This window comes from Ptychodera flava, chromosome 4, assembly GCF_041260155.1.
Source record: "Ptychodera flava strain L36383 chromosome 4, AS_Pfla_20210202, whole genome shotgun sequence".
In the NCBI taxonomy this organism is placed as follows: domain Eukaryota; kingdom Metazoa; phylum Hemichordata; class Enteropneusta; family Ptychoderidae; genus Ptychodera; species Ptychodera flava.
In genome coordinates, this window is record NC_091931.1 from 913,631 (window position 1) to 934,253 (window position 20,623).

General features: G+C 40.4%; 1 protein-coding gene across 3 annotated transcripts in view; it reads left to right on the forward strand.

Annotated features, from left to right (window-relative positions):
- The window catches only part of LOC139130636 (alpha-N-acetyl-neuraminyl-2,3-beta-galactosyl-1,3-N-acetyl-galactosaminide alpha-2,6-sialyltransferase-like), a 38,716-nt gene extending 18,435 nt beyond the window's left edge, over positions 1-20,281 (forward strand). The window contains exons 3-6 of one of the 3 annotated variants that reach the window (XR_011551927.1): positions 6,746-7,137; positions 18,433-18,540; positions 18,948-19,881; positions 19,971-20,281. Coding sequence is in view for 1 of the 3 variants with exons in the window: in XM_070696381.1 (XP_070552482.1) it covers positions 6,746-7,137; positions 18,433-18,540; positions 18,948-19,194 (747 nt within the window). In the remaining 2 variants the exon portion in view is untranslated. The other 2 variants (XR_011551926.1, XM_070696381.1) reach the window with 2 other exon arrangements.
- Positions 20,282-20,623: the final 342 nt, after the last annotated feature.

Genomic DNA, 20,623 nt, shown 5'->3' on the forward strand with positions numbered 1-20,623 from the left:
AGTACTTTTCTTGAGACAAAAAGGGCTGGGCCAAACAAAACTCTTGTAAAGCAAGACACAACGAGATATATGTTCATTTAAATTACTCACTGTTTGAAGGCATTCATTGTTTTAATGATTATGATAACATTTTAGCCCAGATATATTTTCATTTGATATTTTGATATCATCAAGAAATGTCTGGTTATGGTCACTTCTAGATCATTAAACTGGTGGAATCTACAGAAATATTAAAATCATTCAGAATCACATAATTTCTTGTATAAGTTATAGCAGTTTGAAAGTAGGCCGAATGGGAGTCAGTCAAGCTGAATGCCATTTAACCCTTTTCCTGCCAAGTTGGTGAAAATCCGCTTGAAATTCGGTGTAGCTAGAATCTGAGCAGCCACGGCCGTTATCCTGCCAAGGCGGTGGAAATCGGGCTACTTTTTGGTACCCCCTTTCCTGCCTAGTCGACGGAACTACGTGTAGCAAACCTTGCTCGCGCTAGGGGTCTTCGAGGACAGGTTTTGGGCGAGGAACGGCGTTTGCTCTCGAAATGGGTTCACAGAGAGTCCAATGACAGGGAAAGGTGCGGAAGCTACCCAGCCAGTCCCCCACCCCGGTGGGGGACTGGTTTTTTTTGGGGGGACGAGTAGCGTACTTGGCAGGTTAGCACGTTGACGTATTCTAGCGGAGTTTGGGTTAACTTGGCTCTGAGGCACTACATAGATTGCGGCCGAAATTGACCGTCTCGGCAACGCTAATCTGTAAGGCAACCGCCTAAGACCGCCTCAGCTGGTGGTGCAATTTTTTGCCAATGGTGCGAGACGAAAATCACGGACTTGGTCCTGATTGACGGGAAGTGCGGACGGATTTGACGGACTCGGCTTTCTGTAAGGCAACCGCCTAAGACCGCCTCAGCTGGCGGTGCAATTTTTTGCCAATGGTGCGAGACGAAAATCACGGACTTGGTCCTGATTGACGGGAAGTGCGGACGGATTTGACGGACTCGGCTTGATTAGTCCCTGACATGGAACTGATCCGAACGGACTTGAGCGACATTTGTGAAGGGTAACCACCGCTTTTAACCGACTTGTTACCTCTCGAAAAGACTACCCACTCAGATGTCGGACGTTGTCGGCTGCTCTTGGCTCTAGACGTTCAAGCCGTGCAACGAAACACACCGCCTCAGCCTTGCCATTCACGAACATGGCCTCAAAATTTGATACCATTGTTCACCGACTTGGCGGCTGCGGTTAGGTGCGTGAACCGTTGTTCACCGACTTGTTACGCCTATGTTGTCCCTGTGAAGTTCGGCTAACGGCCGAGTCTAACGGGAGTTGGCAGACCTGTGTTTGGTTTATACCGTAGTATGACCGACTCAGGTAGAGGTACCTGTCGGTATATTCCGAGTTTTACGCACTCGGGCGTCAATGACGGGTCGTCATCACCGCTGATGACGTAGACGTGCTGGCCACGTTATTTGAAGGAGCCATGTTTGCCCAACGGACGAGGCCGAGACAGCCGTTGACAATTTTGGCATCCTTCATCTTTGACCGCCTTAGTTGGGTAAGCCGCTCGGCAGGCGACGGTTATGACCTAAACAAGCCGCTGAAGCACTGTTCGTTGCCGTACAAGAACGAGACGGCCAGTCCATTACTGCTTAATGGGCGATCTGTCGGGTTGGCTTGTCACCGACTTGGATGACAATACGCCCTGCGCAGGCGTACTTAGAAGGGACATGAGGTTAAAGATACGGGTTTCCCACCCGTACTAAACATGGGCTTGGGCCAACGTCCTTGGGTGGCAGGTGCGCATGCCACGTACCCAGCTGGACGGAATGTCAAGTTGAGATGCTAATGACATTGACTATGTTATGCTAAGTGCTCGAGGGATTTGCATCGCAAATGAGTATTATTAGCATATCAAATGGTACGGACAGGCAATTTACATGACGGGTAGGAATGTCAGCGCCGGTTGGTGGACTGATTGCCGTAGGTCCATTATAATAACAGGTGGATGCATATATTAACACCCCTGCGTCCAATCATGTCCAGGGCTTTGTTTCCCTGTGGCTTTAAAAGGGAGGGACCTGCTAGTCTGTCGACACTGTTCCAGACATGAGCTTGACGGACCGCAAAAGTTTTCTGAAGGGGAGCAGACGACTGAAGCTCAAAGATGCAGAGTCTCCGGGCGGTATAGTGGTAGCGATCGTTGTGATGTCCCTAGTAAACGTTCTAAGAAGTCGGGCAAGAAACGCTCCCGTAAGGCGAAGCTATCTCCGGCTGAAAAACCCAGTGGTAAGCGTAAACGTAAGAGCGATCGTTCTGCCGATGAGGATGATGACGGGTCACCGGTCGCCAGTGGTTCTCACCTGGCTGCTCCGGGAGAGACTACTTCACCTGCAGAGACTACATCTGCTCTTGTGGGAGATACTTCACCTGCACAGACTACGTCTGCTGCTGCTAGTGAGACAGTGAGTAACGAGACGGCTGATGCCATTGGTTCTCCCCCGGCTGCTCCGGGAGAGACACCACCTGTTGCTACTATGAGCCCTCATCCTGCGTCAGGAGAGGTTCCTGTGCCCAGTTGCGAAAGAGCTTGAGTCCTCGTCATCAGCAGAGGCTGCCGAGCCCGCTCCTGCCATAGTTTCGTGTGTTGCGATGTCCCGCCGAAAAAGATAGTGCGGAGGGTTCGTTATCAGGATAGCCCACCTGATTTGAGCCAGATATGATCCTTGATGCCGCTACGGGCGAGTTCAGGCCCAGACGCCCAGACGACGGTGATATCACCGCTGAGTCCGACTCGGAGGTTGACGAGGATGCGGCAGAGGACGATGACTTTTATGACAGGCAGTATGTAGGTGAGGCAAGCTCTGACGACGATGATGACGTTGCTGCTGTGTTGGCGGAGGACGACACCCCTCCTGTCTGGCGTATGTCGGAGACTACCGATGCTAATATATTTGAGGAGACCGATTTTGACCATGAGAGAGGACCGACTTTCACCTTGCCCAGCCACTCCCGTGAGCTCGATTACTTTTTTAAGTTTATTCCAGCTACACTGATCAGATTGGCCAAGGACGAGACTAATAAATACGCCAAATTCCACCAGCGATATATCGCTAGGAAAATAGATAAATACTGGCGTAACGCTGACTACCGAGAGGTGCAGGCGTTCATTGGCGTCTTAGTCTGTAGGTGTCGACCGTAAATCATCAGTGGAGGATTATTGGTCTAGCGATCCCTTTCTGAGAAACCAGGGTATTTCTACTGTGATTACCCGCAGCGCTTTCAGCAGCTTATGCGATACTTTCATCTGGCAGACCCAGAGAACGATCCACGTCGTGATCCTGATGAGGCACGCCGCCGACGTCGGTGTCAGGAGGATCCCCTGTATAAAATCAATCCATGGATGGAGCCCATAGTTGACCGGTGCGTAAATAATTATAAGATGGGTAGAGAGATCTCCATCGACGAGGGCATGGTGTGATTTAAGGGCCGTTCTAAATTTAAGCAGAGATTACCGCATAAGCCTGATCGAGACGGTTTCAAGATATGGCAGCTGTGCGACTCCACCACTGCATACATCGCTAACTTTGCACCGTACCTAGGTGTGAAATTCGGGATCGGACTGATGGGAGACGGCAGGAGCGAGGTGTGGTGAAAAGAATTACGATGGAGCTGGTCCAGCCATTCTGTGGATATAATCACAGCCTATTCTGTGATAGCCTGTTTAGCACGGTCGTTACTGCTAGAGAGCTGATGGAGACCGGGATCTACATGGTCGGGAGTTTTAACCGCCGTAATCGTCGCACCATGCCCCCTCAATTAATTCTGCCGGGTAAGAGGAAGCGCCTTCCTCTGTCTGTTGGGGATATGAAAGCCACGACCAGAACGGACTCTCGTCTTAACATCACTGCTTATCAGGATAGTAACGCTCAGGTGCTGATCTTGAATACGGTCTATCCACCCTTGGAGTGCGTGCCAGTGGGGGAGGGAGACGAGCGGCGACAAGTGCCTCTGTCGCTGTATAATTATCGCCGGTACATGGGAGGCGTCGACCGAGCCAACCAGAAGCGCAAGTACTTTCACACTGGGCGCAAGAACCACAGATGGTGGACATATCTGGCATGTTACCTGATTGATGTTGCCCTGGTAAATGCATATATATGCTTCAAGCATGTACACCCTGATAGTAAGCTGACCCATAAGATGTTTCATCTGCGTGTCGGGAAACAACTCATTGGCGGTTATTGTGGGCGATCGCAGCCCAGTGTGAGAGAGGTCGAGGCCACCGTTTCTCTTGCCTCGTACATCAATCCACAAAATCAGCCGATGCACGTTGTCAGCCGTTTGGAGGGGCGGCAGAAATGCTGTAAAGTATGCAGCAGAGAGGGTAAGACCACTGCGAGCGGACGACTGTCTGAGACGTCCAAAGGATGTAGTCTGTGCGGGGTTCATCTTCACGAGGGCGAGTGTTTTGCGGCTTTTCATCATCGCATGATGCTACGAGGTAAGAGGAGCATTGGCGTGCAGACCTCTACTCACACAGCCCGACGACACCCATCAGCAAGAGAACCTGACGTAAATAACGGACAGGGGACAGCTTCGCCTAACAGTGGCTTGACTGTATTCTTAACACGGACCATGATCACATTTTGAGCACGGTTGTGCCGTTTGTTTGTGCTTTACGATCCCGCTGATTGTAAATTGAAACACGGATTATTTTGTACAATCCCCGATTGTAATCTTTGTAACACGGACCATGCACTCGGACGTCGAGACAGACTCTGAGATTTATTATTCGGCATAATGTAAATTATTCCCGAATAAAATACTATCTATGGATCGCATATTTTCGTTTGTTTTGTTTAGACGGATTATTTTGTACAATTCCCCCTATTATAATTTTTGAAACACGGATCTGCCACCCCGATTGTAATTTTTGAAACACGGACCATGCACTCGGACGTCGAGACAGACTCCGAGATTTATTGTTCGGCATAATGTAAATTATTCCCGAATAAAATACTATCTATGATCGCATATTTTCGTTTGTTTTGTTTTTACCCCCACTTTGTTTTTGGCAGATCCGTAAGGACGCTATAGTAATGGATGAACGTGCGTTGTATCACGTGGGAGGGGCACAGCCCAACGGAGGCTGTGCTCGTGCGACGTAGCGTAGACGTTGTACCAACCATCTGTCGTTGGGGTTAGTGCATAGAGCAGTTGCACTGTCCAGAGCTAAGGTGTACAAAACTGCACCTTAGTAACAACTGCACAACTAACCTGTTAGGAAACGGTAACACTAACGAGCTAAGTGTTCACTGAACTGGCCAAACTACGTACACGCCTTCCTTCAATGGCGGAACTATGTCGTTGACACTACGTCAAAGCAGACTGCACTGTGCGACTCTTCCAAGTCGTTCAAAGTACGTGGCCAAGTGACACAACCCAGGGGAAACAGGACAGGTTTGAGGGTGCTCCCGCACCCATAGCACTAACCCCTGGGTCTTCTACTAACCCACGAGAGAGGTGACGTTTCCCCGGTGTGGCCGTGCGTGCCGGCGAACGAGCTTACTTCCGCGAAAGTAAGCTAGAAAAGGGCATAAAAGTGCACGTCCCCCGGGGCAAACAACGCCCGTGACCTCGTCATTTTCTGGACACAACCTCATCAGCGGTTGCCCCTCTATACGGGCATGCAAAAATTTTTGAAGTCTAACACGTATATGGTCGGTAATCGTACCCCGAAAATGCGGTATTTTCCCGCCAAATGCCTGGCAGGAAAGCGTGCAGGAGAGCCTATCTTCTGTAGACACGGAAAAGGGGGCCGGTTTTGACCGACTTGGCAGGATAACGGACAGGGGCGCTCGGCAGGAAAAGGGTTAAATTGGAAGGCACCAAAATTACCTTTCACCTATTGGACCACCCTAGGTGGTTTCTTGTGAACCATAATTGTGTAATTAGGGGGTCTTCATGCATGACATCACATGATGAGATGACCTAGACTTGACCTTTCAGAAAACCTCAGTTTTTCTCCTTTTCCTTTGTATGATGACTCCGTTTGTGAAAGTTTCCTTTGAAATTATGGTTTTTACTATCAAAATGAGTAGTTGCCGGCCAAATTTTGATACAGCAAAGTAGGTAAAACTTTTTTGTAGACTCAAGGACGACCCAGGACTCACAGAGGCAAAGCAGGCCTCAATGCAATGTATTCATGGACGTTACGTCCATGATGTATTGTAGTATCGAACAGCAACAGTGTTTGTTTTACGTACCAGGGAATTTGTAACTTTGTAGAAAGGAGAGTAAACTGTTTCAATACATTGCAACTTTGTAGGAAGGAGGGTAAACTGTTTCAACATCTTACAACATTTTATTGTTAGGTGTGGTTTTCTGTTGAGGAGGTCTAAGAATTCAATAGCCACTGCATTAGCCAAACAGGAATTTTTGTAGCCATTTTTAACTTTCATTCGCATTTGGCGAATTGGCGAATAGGTAGCGGGAGCCCTGCCTCTCATGATTGGCCAATGATTAATTGGGTGTTGCTCATAAACTAGCCAGAGAAGTATACCATTATGGGGCATAATGAATATTAATGAGCGGCACCCATTTAATCATAGGCCAATCATGAGCAGAACATTTTGAACAGTGAATTAATAGCAACAGGTCTCACTTATCCTGTTCCAAACAAGGCCTTCTTACATTAGCATACCCAACCCAGTATCTCTGACTTATTTCATTTTCCTTTCATTTAACAGGGTCTTGATTTCCACTGCAAAACCTGTGCTTATTTACCAAGTTCAGGACGTCTGCTGGGAACTAAGGCTGGTTCTGAAATTGACAACAATGACTGTGTCATTCGAATGAATGTTGCACCAGTACGAGGATTTGAAGAAGATTATGGAAAAAAGACAACAATCCGTGTGATATGCTTTATGTCAACTCCAGGGATGAATGATGACATAATGACAGGAGAATTTGCTCCAGAGAGGATGATATTTTGGGGTGTACACCCTCTGAAGCAACCCAGAGCATATCGCATCACTGTGGATGCTATGGAAAAATATCCACATATTAAATATTACTTCTTTCGTCCTGAAACTGAAGAACTTATGAGTGAATTATTTGAAAAAGAAACTGGAAGAAGCCGGTAAGAAATAACTTAAGGCCACTGAATGGTTTTTTACTCATATTCAGAAAAAAAAAATATGAAGCTTAAGAGCCCTTTTCCTGCCAAGTCCATATTCCACCATCAGGTCAAGATGGTTAAAATTAATGAAACACACCATATTCCATATAGTGTATTTTAACATAATACTGTACATTTGAAGGCTGTTGAAAACATAAATACGGTAAACTTGATTTTTTTGGACTAAAGATGCTATAACATACCAAGCCAAGTGGGTGAAAATCTGTCTTGTTTGGCCTCAATACCGCTTTTTACTGACTTGGCTGATGGGGAAGTAATAGTCTAAATACTGTCTGGCAGGAAAAGGGCTAAGAGTCACTTTGCTGTAAATAACACCATGAAACACTTGTTATGCTTTTGCTTTCCTGTTTGACCATAGGGTTAAAGCTGTAATAGCTGTGAATGTGTAATAAACCGATCTCAAAATATCCTGTTTTCCAAGAATTTTCTTTGAATAAGACCCATTAAAGACTAAAAAAGTGTATAACACTGTCATAAGTGTCTAAAGTGGCATGTAAATTCAAAGATTTAAGGATGCTAAATACCAAATCGATCATTTTTCTGTCGAATTTTCAAAATTCTCTGAGAAAACACCTTAAAGTAAGGCCCAGAATTGAGATGTGTCGCCAAGTCAAGATAAGGAATGGTTTCCATGTAATACGATTTTTAAAAATCAAAACAAATGCACGTGGCTATCCTATGTCAAATCAGGGAGCTTTTGTTAACATCGTGGACATATTTGCATCGCTATTTGCATAATCCATCTTGAGTGACACAACGTTGCGTAATTTACATAGTGAAGTTGTTGGGCTTCTCCAAAAACCAGGATTACTCCCGCCTGTCAACAATAAACCGTAACAATGTTTGTTGAAGCACTGTCCCAACAATGAACCGTAACAATGTTTGTTGAAGCACAGTCCCTCCGAAGCCTAGTCCAATAAGTCATTTTCGATATACATACCCGACAGACTGTAAGACAACCAAAACTGTTCTCTATGGAAGCCGCCACTGTCTTAGGGAGGTGTTTCCAACTCAATAATGTGCATTGGCATCATTATTATACATTAACATAATGATGATGTTCATTTACTCTATTGTGATGCCAATTTACAAAATAGTGATGTCCATTCACATCGTGATGATGTCCATTTACATTATGATGATGTCAATTTACATTATGATGATGGGCATTTACATTTTGATGATATCCATTTTGATTTTGATGATGTCCATTTACATTATGATGATGTCGATTTACACCATGGTGATGTCCATTTATATCATGATGATGTCCATTTACATTTTGATAATGCCTATTTACATTATGATGATGTCCATTTACATTATAATGATGGTAATTTACATTTTGATGATGTCCATTTATATTATGATGATGTCCATTTACATTATAATGATGGTAATTTACATTTTGATGATGTCCATTTATATTATGATGATGTCCATTTACATCATGAATATGTCCATTTACATTATGATGATGTTCATTTACATTATGATGATACCAATTTACATTATTGTGATGGGCATTTACATAATGATGATGTCCATTTACATTATGATGATGTCCATTTACATTATGATGATACCCATTTACATTATTGTGATGGGCATTTACATAATGATGATGTCCATTTACATTATGATGATGGGCATTTACATTTTGATGATGTCCATTTACATTATGATGATGTTCATTTACATTATGATGATACCCATTTACATTATTGTGATGGGCATTTACATAATGATGATGTCCATTTACATTATGATGATGGGCATTTACATTTTGATGATGTCCATTTACATTATGATGATGTCCATTTACATTATGATGATGCCCATTTACACCATGGTGATGTCCATTTATATCATGATGATGTCCATTTACATTTTGATAATGCCCATTTACATTATGATGATGTCCATTTACATTATAATGATGGTCATTTACATTTTGATGATGTCCATTTACATTTTGATGATGTCCATTTACATTATGATGATGTTCATTGACATTATGATGATACCCATTTACATTATTGTGATGGGCATTTACATAATGATGATGTCCATTTACATTATTGTGATGTCCATTTACATTATGATGATGTTCATTTACATTATGAGGATGCTCATTAACTTTATGGTGATACCCTTTTACATTATGATTTTACCCATTAACATCATGATGATGGGCATTTACATCATGATGATACCCATTTACATCATGGTGATGGGCATTTACATTATGATGATACCCGTTTACATTATAATGATGCCCATTTAAATTATGACGACGCCCATTTACATTATGATGATGCTCATTAACTTTATGGTGATGGCTATTTGCATACCATGATAATTATTGACATTATCTTTATTCTAAATTTCAATATAAAGGAAAATGAGGGCAACTCCACACATCGGCTCTACCAAGTTTGTTTAATATTACGATATGGTAAATAAAAGGATCATTGCATTTATTTTTTGTTGAATACATGGCGAGAAATCGGTGAATCGATAGTGCTTTGTGATCTGGGTCCCCGGTAAACCGGTTTGTTGATCGAGTGATTCGTCTTCACGGTGTTTCGGAACCAAAAATGGGGTTCCTTCATCAGTCTCTCTCTTGTTTTGTATCCCCTCCGCTTGGCTGTGTGATGAAGTCATCTTCGTCCTCGAGGAGAAGCCAGATTCGTTATTGAGAGAGAACCACTATTGACTGACTCTGTAGTGAGCGATCGGGTGTGTGGGGTAATATTATAATTAACATGACCCAGCATCGACCGGACTTCCTGGACGCTCATAAGGATTTTTGTTTTAGGGCATATTTTGAGCGTTGCTAGTGCTCGTTATGTTAACAGTAAATGTTGTACTAATTTGACAACGATTAGTTTGTTTTAGGCATTTAAATCGATTAACCGAACTTTTGGTTTTGTGTCAATTTTTCATGGACTTTGTAATAGATTGCGGGTCGATATTGGTGCCTGCTTTCCGGTGTTTGAAAAGCATGTTGTGAAAGGCTGTTTCGAGAAATAAATCGTATTTCTCTGTGTTTAGCCATTCCCAGGTTTCATGGTTTCGTTGACAATATTTGCTGTAAACGGCCTTTGAAATCGGTTTGGTCTGAGGAGAGTATTGGTTTATTTAATTCATGCCGCCAACTTTGATTACTTTAATATGGCAGCTTTCTCAGTTTTTATTAGCTCCGCTGTCAGCGACGCGGAGCTTATCAAATAGGCTGATTCTCCGTCGTCGTCGTCCGTCGTCTGTCGTCCGTCAACAATTGCCATCTTCTCTGAAACCGCAAGTCCGATTGCTTTGAAATTTGATATGCAGTTCACTTGGGGTGACCTCACTTAAGTTTGTTCAAATCGTGGTGAAATTTGCATATTTGTATTTTTGGGGCATTTTTGGTGTTTTTGGTAAAAAAATCTTCTTCTCTCAAACGGCTTGTCCGATTGCTTTGAAATTTGATATGCAGTTTACTTAGGCTGACTTCAGTCAGATTTGTTCAAATCATGGTGAAATTTACATATTTGTATTTTTAAGGCAATTTTTGTCATTTTTGGTAAAAAAATCTTTAAAAATCTTCTTCTTTAAAACTACCGGTCAGATAGCTTTGATATTTGGTACATATGTCCCTAGGGATGATCTATTTCAGATTTGTTCAAATTGTGCAGAAATATGTAAATTTGCATTTTTAAGGCAATTTTTGCCATATTTGGTCAAAAAATGTATTTCTCAAAAAGTACTGGTCTGATTGTTTTGAAATTTGGTATACAGGTTTCTATAGATGAACTAAGTAATATATATTGAATTTCTGATGAAATCTGTAATTTTGTATTTTTGGGGCAATTTTTGCCATTTTTGGTCAAAAAATGTGTATTTCCAAAACTACTCATCTGATAGCTTTGAAATTTGGTATACAGGTTTCTATAGATGAACTAAATGATATTTATTGAAATTATGATGAAATCTGCAATTTTGTATTTTCGGGGCAATTTTTTCCATTTTTGGTCAAAAAATGTGTTTATCAAAAAGTACTGGTCTGATAGCTTTGAAATTTGGTATACAGGTTTCTACAGATGAAATCTGCAATTTTTTATTTTGAGACAATTTTTGCCATTTTTGGTCAAAAAATGTGTATTTCCAAAACTACTCATCTGATAGCTTTGGAATTTGGTATACAGGTTTCTATAGATGAACTAAATGATATTTATTGAAATAATGGTGAAATCTGCAATTTTGAATTTTTGGGGTAATTTTTCCCATTTTTGGTCAAAAAATGTGTTTCACAAAAGTGCTGGTCTAACAGCTTTGAAATTTGGTATACAGGTTTCTATAGATGAACTAAATTTGATCTTTTAAAATTATGATGAAATCTGCAATTTTTATTTTTGGGGGCAATTGTTGCCGTTTTTGGTCAGAAAATTTTATTCTCACAAATCTACTCATCAGATAGCTTTGGTTGACATGTTCTTAGGGATGATCCAATGTGATATATTCAAAGTATGATGAAATCTTCAATGTGTGTTTTGGCAGCTTATTTTAGCCACTTTTCTCTGGCCACTGCATTGAGCTATCAAAGATTTTCCACCTTCTTCATCAACATGTGTCAAAAATAGTTATTCTCTACATAAACACAGCGGAGCTATATCGGCCGCTAGGTCGCTTGTTTTCTTTGCCAGATGCTGTTTTTTGTATATGATCAGCAATGTTTTTAGCTTGGTTGATTGCAGTACCAATTCGATGACAGATTGCATCTTGGTTTTATACAATAAGTTGTGGCATAAAATGGAGACCAAAAAAAATCAGTTTCCCTGTTGTTAAAACCGCTATCGTGAAACCTTTTAACTGTTTGAGTGATATGGGCAAAGAGTGTTTGAATTAACTAACCGGACTTTTCGGTTGTCGTTCCGGATATCGGCGGAATGCTTACTCCTTCACATGTTGGTCAAAGTTACATAACGAGCTATGATTTTGTAAGGAGGATTTGTTTTAGATCCTCGTGTTATAGACCATGAGGAGTGTCGTTAGAAAACGACTCGAGGGTTGATCCCAGAAGTAAGCTCAGCTGCAGTGATTTTTTACTCCAACTGATTCTTGCAGTAGTTGCTATAGCTTTCTTGTTCAATTTAAAGAAATTGTTAATGTTTTGACACAATTTTCACAATTTAAATGTTTGATACAGAAAGGTTTTGGAGAAAAGAGAAAGAAAAAACCAAACAGGCAACAAGCGGGCACACGCTCCAGAAAATGCCACTTTTTAGTTTTCCCCGGCCGCAAAAAGACAGACAGACTGCCAAGCGGTCAGCGCGAAGTTGCTGCCGATCGAACTCTGTGGTTATATTCAAAGTCAAGCGCGACTGGAAGACAATTTTTTAGGAAATTCGAGCGTTTGTGGTGGGGAATCAATGACCGTTGGCGATTTGAACCGACCGTCAATCAATAGCTTGCATAAACTCTGTTTGCAGGATTAGCAAAATGTGATAAAAGGTTGAGATCAGTTTGTGTAATCAGTGTTATAGAAATCAAACATCGTACTGGCCAAGCGTTTAACTGGGAGGAGAACTCCACTAATGCGAAAACCTGGGATTGAAAAGTGCGGCTTTAAGTGAACAATAATATTTGTTTCATTGTAGTTTAAATGGGCCGGGTTCGAGGATGTGAGTGGGACGGTCTACGGACGAGGCTACCTAGTAGTTAATCAGAACTGGCTTCAACCCCAGAGCGTTCCCCACCCTCCCTCCCTACCCTAATAGCTTACAATTGATTGATTTTTTTTTCTCTCTCTTTCTCTTTCCTTTCGGCTTTGTCGTCTTTAGAGTATGTATCTTATTACGCGTAGAGTGGAGTCAATGTCATTGTCGCTAAATGAGTCCATCACTCCATGTAGTCGTCGGACCGCCATATCTCCTTCTCCGATTGCTGTTTTTCTCTGTCACAGTGAAACAGGACCTGCCTCTGTTGTTGGAATCTTGGCGTAAGTGTTTGCAGAGATAACTCTCTCAAGATACTATCCATTCTTACTGGATACTGTGTTGAGTATTACTCTCGATCTCCGACAAAAGTTTCAGCTAGTTTAAACGAATGCGCATGTCTAAGATTTCGCATGGGGTTCTGGGAAATTTGACCATCATAACGAAGTAAATGGCCCACATAACGAAGTAAATGGCCCCCATAACGATGTGATAGAGCATCACCACAAATTGTACGGACATCATCATTAAGTTATGAGCACTATCATAATGTAAATAGGTATCATCATGACACAAATACGGATCATCATAATATAAATGGACATCAACACCATGTAAATGCCCAGAATCATAATGTCATTTGGTATCATCAAGATGAAAATGGACAGCATCACAATGTAAACGGACATCATCATAATGTAAATGGTATCATGATAATGTAAATGCCCATCATCACGATGTAAATAGACATCATCATAATGTGAATGGACATCATTATAATGCAAATGGGCATCATCATAATGTAAATGGACATCATCATGATATAAATGGACATCATCATGATATAAATGGACATCACCATGATATAAATGGACATCATCATTATGTAAATGGACATCATCATAATGTAAATGGACATCATCATGATATAAATGGACATCATCATGATATAAATGGACATCACCATGATATAAATGGACATCATCATTATGTAAATGGACATCATCATAATGTAAATGGACATCATCATGATATAAATGGACATCATCATGATATAAATGGACATCACCATGATATAAATGGACATCATCATGATATAAATGGGCATCATCATTATGTAAATGGACATCATCATCATGTAAATGGACATCATTATAATGTAAAAGGGTGTCATCATAATGTAAATGCCCATCATCATTACGTAAATGCCCATCATTATGATGTAAATAGACATCATCATTATGTAAATGCCCATCACAATAATGTAAATGGACATCATCATAATGGAAATGGACATCATCACGATGTGAATGGACATCACTATTGTGTAAATCGGCATCACAATAGAGTAAATGAACATCATCATAATGTTAATGGTATAATCATAATGCCAATGCAAATTGTTGACTTGGAAGCAGCTGCCTAAGACAGTGACGGCTTTCCATAGTTCTCCATCCAACTTAATGTTATGACCTAAAACCAAAAAAATTACGTCCACTTCCGTTAACATTTTACACGTGTGTCGACATGCAAGAAGAAAGTTCCATACTAAAAATTCTTCGATCCTGCTCCGAAAGAAACTATGGCCAAAAAAAACAACCAAAAACCACAACTTTTTCTGGTATATAATGTCAGTCAATACAATGTCTGGCATTCAAAAACTGTTCCCAGAATCCCAACCTATGATGCCGAACATGATTTTTATGTCCGTTTCAGATTATATTTTGTATACCTGATAAAGTCCGACATCCAAAATTGTTCCTGTTCCTGTAACCGAAAAAAAACCCGAAAAATCTTTTTTTCTAATGCAGTGATTGTGTGTTTTAATTTTTAAGCTCATTATGCACTGTCGTCAGTGCATCTGAACGTAATCACAGTGAATAAAGATTACATCCAAGTACCTCACCAAGGGTTTCAGTGTCGTTTTATTTTGGGAATGGTTGCAATGTCATACAATTTGACAGTCGATCGGGGGACATCCCCTCCCACGAACTTGTATTCCCCCGAAATTGTGCGCAAATAAATACGCCAACCTCTCCTTGGACCGATCGGGAAACGTTGGCGGATAACACGCGTTGACTTTTCTACATTACGTTCGAATGACCTTGCTTTGGTTTGCAATCTCCACAGACTGACCGGAGCTAGGAGCAATTCAAAAACCAGACCACTGACCCTTTTTGAGCAGACATTCGCAGCGTATGCATGTACCAATGATCAGATGATGGGCCGGTCAAAGGTCATCTCGATTGTAAAGTATATAATTTACAGTCCCAATTCATATCCATAGGATCTTTTTTAAATATTTCCAATTTTTGTTTGATGCAATTTTAAACTTTAGCTAGACTTTTATAGGAACATAAACCAAACAAGAATACAAAAGTAATTATGTTACCTCGAAAAATTACATCATCGCCGAACTTGCCATTTCGAATCGACAACTGGTATATCGCGTGGATGAACTCAACCACGCTGAGAAGTGCTGCTTGCCTATCCACTGCTCTTCGTACCTCAACGCAGTGGGGAGCAGTTACAAACAAACGATGCCATTTCTGGTTTTAACATGTCAAAGAAGGCGATATTTTAGTGTTGGACCGAAGTACACGACCAGTATTTCATTATTTGTACAAAAATTAAAGCATTATTCTGTTAATTTCCCCGTGGTCACGGACTCGCAATAAACTTTCACTTTTCAGAACAAGTTGCCTTCATAACACTCCGAGACCCGCGATCAAATTGTTGTTTGACCAAATGTGAAATGTCGGGGAATGCGTCAAAAAAAAAGAAACCAAAAAAACAGACAGATAAATAAATTTACGCAAACCACACAACAAAATGGTTTTAATCATGCCGCTCCAGACAAGGCTTCAGTGATCGTTGTCTGGCTCAGAACCATGGCAGTAGAAAGAAAGACGTCCGTGCTCAGAACACACCTACAAAGCCAGAAAATCGGAGTGTAATTACTAACTCTTTTTTAAATGGCACCGATAAGTTCGGACTGTTTGCTACAAAGTGGTTCAGAGATGTTACCCTTCAAAAAAGTGGGTCACAAGCTTTCCTTTTGATGCAAACGGGCGTAGAGATTTATATGTATGAATAAATGACACCTCTCGTGAGACAAATTTTGGCCTGTCTACAGCCTTGAAATTACATGGCTAAAAAGTCAGGTCGTGTGGCTGGGAAGGTTATCGCTACATTATTTAGATATACATGTTAATGGAGATTTATAATGAGCTGTTTGTTGAAGCATGGAGGTAGCTACCTCCATGGTTGAAGGCACGATAAAGTTGCTGCTACTCGTCAAAATACGGAAACGTTAGTCGGTACCCACCAAACTTCGTATGGAAACCCTAATTATACATGTAAGCTATGGTTGTGGTAGGAGGTTGACCTCGTCGCTTTGCGATGCTTGGCGTCTTTTTCGTCATTTATTAGATTACTTCTCACAACTTGTGAACAATAAACAATTATTCCAATAGTATCACCTTGTAGCGTTGCAGTGTTTATCTAGGGAACGCAGCAAGCTTATTTACATATGAATTTAGGACACGCCCGATATCAGTAATGACTGCTGACGTCATTGTTTTCGCCCACTGAAGCCATTTGCTGTAGCGACGTGCCGAAAAGAAAGGCTCCAAAATTGGCGGTTTTCCGCGATTTATTTTATTTTCCTCAGACTTTTTCTTTGAACAACTGTCATTCCCGGTCGACATTATCACTAGGTAACAAAATATGCCCGCATCTAGGTTAATGCACGTTTATTTTATCAAACGCTGTGGCATCAAAGTAGCAAAACAGGCATTTTGTGTTTTTCTCGAATTCAATTTGTGAATATATGCTTTTGTTTTTTGTTATGCGCTCTTGAAGGTGTTAGACTAAGGTGCTTTTCAAGGAATTGTAATTTTCACGCCATATAATTACGCCATATAATTTGAATGGAGCGGCCGAGAAAAAATCGCAGATAGGGATTTGAAGGATATTGTCAAGGCTTGTCAATGAACAATTTCAACCGGAAAGCTTGCAGCGTGCTCGCGAAAGGGGGAAAAAACTGTTTTTTGGGAGGTTCAGCAAAACGCTTGTCACGTGACTCTTATGCAAATATAATGACCATATACTGTGGTTGGTCGGATAACTCTATATTAGGGCTTTCAGAAAATATATACTTTATTGGGGTTTGGAACTTCTTCAATTGAGAAAAAAATAAAAATCTGAAAGTGTCTTAAAGGTATTTATCATCCTTAACATCATTTTAGATTTCCCACCATTTTCAAAAACTAATCATGGGATAGAGAAAATAAAGATTACAACAACAAGATGTGCACCATCGTGAGTTGTGTAGACAAGTTAAGGTAGTTATAATGCGCCTCAAAACTGAAAGGCTTAAACTTTTGCTCAAACATTCCTCAAGGAATCTTTCAAACATTCTGTTTCAAAATCAAGAATAAAAATTGGGGGTCGCCATGCAAATTTGAATCTAGAGAAACATTAATAACCCAAGATTTACCGATATTTGAAATTCAAAATGGCTGCCATCCCTGTGTTATCTCTATGGGGTAAAAATTAAATTTTAGATTTTCGGAAAACTAAGAGAGTGAAAGTTTTCCTTTCTTCAAGAGCTTTAAAATGAGCCTCGACAAGTGGTATATCAGAAACAAATTGGAGAAATTTGAGGGTCCGAATATCTGTCCCTGAGGCATGTTCTACCTTATAATGGCATCATGCTTGTTTCTTGGATGATCATATGAGGTTATTATTTTCGTAATAACCTTATTATTATACATCTTACATTCCTGATCGGGGCATCAAAATGTCGGAGTAGTGACCGTTTTCGTGCAATGTCAACAATTTTTCTTCCGATTTTATCGCGCCAGTGTGGAACGCTACCTCGGACGCGCTTCTGCAAGTTTTGGAGTGTGTGCACTACACACATACGTACGTACAGAGTGCGTGCGAGACTTGTTCTGGCACTCGTCCAAGGGGTCCCTTGAAACCGTTCTACAGTGACCGCGCAGATACAGCCGCAGGGAATGGGGCGCCTTGAAACCGTACGTGTTACGGAACGGGCGTGCGTTCCGTACGGCTTTTTTAGCGCACGCTAAATTCTATTGTTCTCGATGGTAGATGTATAGTAATGATGTGTATGTGCAGGAAATACTGCTCTTTTTTTGCTTTTCCATGGGGATGCCATTTTACCAGTGTGGCACCTATCTATTATTTAACCTCTTCAAACATATAGGCATAGTCCAAATCAGCAAGCAGTGATCCTTCTATACACGTCCTAATCAGTTAGAACATTTACACAAATCAACTTTGGTTGAAAATAAAACTATGAAAATATTGTATAAAATTTGCAGCTATTGTGGCTTTAAGTAGTATAACAACACTTTCTTGAAGCACTCCGTGACTCCATCTTCATGCATTTCTACGATTGTTACATTGCTTGCAAAAGAGCATGAAATCAGACCCACGTACATTATTACTCTTCCTTTTATTCTTCTTTTATAATACTTTTATTCTTTTCATTTTTTATTTATGACAGCATGGGAAGTAATTCATGGCTATCCACTGGATTATTTGCCATGAAAATGGCATTTGATATTTGTGATCACATCAACATCTATGGCATGATACATGACCAATATTGCCAGTAAGTCAAGCATATTTATTGATTTTTCACTGTCTTTTAGTGATCAAACATTCATGGCTTCAGCTGTCCTATAGTGTTGCCTACTGAAATCTCATTGACAAAAATGTAGATTCTACTAGTATGAGCAATGCCATATTGACTCAGTTCTAATGAAGGAGTAGAGGGCACGTACTGCACGGTTATTTTGTGTGAGAGACATCTCATGTGTATGAATATTCATATTCTGAAAAGAAAAATTTGCAAAGTAAATGTCAGACAGCGTAATTAAGAGCCAAGAGTGCACAGTGAGTTGCAAGATACTGAAATCTAGCTTTGTAGGTACGTCAGGCCTTTGTGTCCTGGCAATCATCCAATTATCAATCAATCTTGGACCAATCAATTTGTTCTTTGTTTCCCATTAATTACAGACAACACCAAAATGATACTGCTGTGTTCCACTACTATGGAAGATATAGGAACAAGACTGAGTGTGGTTATTATGATAAACAAGAGAGAACAAAAAGAGGGGGTCACAGATTTGTGACAGAGAAAGCTGTACTGGGGAAATGGGCAAATCAACACAATGCAACATTTTACTATCCCTCTTGGGATGGATACAATTTTACTGAAAATATACAAACTCCATTTGTCATGAATGACAGAATGAACATATAGCAATGGGAGAGACTACTAGTATTCACTTGAACAATTTATGTTTGGACAACTGCACCTGTAACCAAACAGTGACTCAAGGATAGATTAAGTGGCTGTGTGTAGCATACCATGGCAGTCACTTGCATCGAGTCCCACATAGTATCAATCTCCATCCTCCAGAAAAAGGATTACTGTCATTGTCTGTTGCCTTTGGATGACTGCTGACTTGATTATGGTATCACAGTCCCTCGATCCACTCAACTTGGTCCAAGTTTGATGTCAAGTATAACCGTGACTTTTTTCAGACCGCAATGTCAGGAAGAAACTTGCTGCCATTCACGTTCACTCCATGTATGTACACATCCACTACCCAGAGAGTTACTATTAGGAGATACTGCACAATCCTTGGCTTGACGACTTTACACAATCACAAACTAGAAACAAGTCTATCCCTCAACCACTGCGGTGATAGCAAATTTATGTACAGTAGTAGAAATTTAACACTTATTTTTTATTATATTCATGGTCCATTATACTTCTTTTAGAAACCTGACTTTGCTATGTACCGGTATAACATACATGTCAGATAATGTAATCACCTGTAATGTTTCTTGCAGTCATGGGTACTAACACTGAAGTTTCACTCCCTATAGCTAAATGTTCATTGTAGAAATTTATGAATGCATTGACTATTTTTGGTTCATGCTGGTTTAATACTTTCACCACCATGGTTTGTTCCAAATCCATTGTTTTCTATGGTAAAGTTGGACCTGTATACAGGGAACTGGGGGTGAAAGGTTTAATACTTAGATATTTACAGTGAGAGATTTCATCTGCATATGGTCCAGAGGGACCTTGATCTGTGGTAAGTTAACATAAAGATAACAAAATTGACATATGTAGGTCACTAATCATACAAACACACATCTTTTTCTGTAATTGGTTGGTTGGGTTTTACTTTGCATTGTAAGCAAGCTTGAATATTTGTGAGATTAAATAATAATAATAATAATAATAATAATATCTTTATTGACGTTATTCCCTCAAAGGTGAACATAGTCAAGAACTAATACTACAAAAATAAGAAAAGGATACTTATCAAAAAATAATATATATATATATATATATATATATATATATATATATATATATATATATATATATATATATATATATAAGATATAACTTTATGCATAATATGAAATATGGGGTAATCTTAAAAAATATGTTTCTTGGATAAATGTTGTGAGGTATATCATGCTATTTGTATTGCTCATTATGTAGCAAAATTTGGCTTGCAAATCCCAGTTTTTGAAGTTTTCATTGTTGACTGCTATCGAGTCTAACAATTTTTGTCGTGATTGTGTATGACATGGACAACACATGATATAATGAAATTCGTCCTCAACTGAGTTGGTATCACACCTATTACAAATTCTGTCCTCAGCTT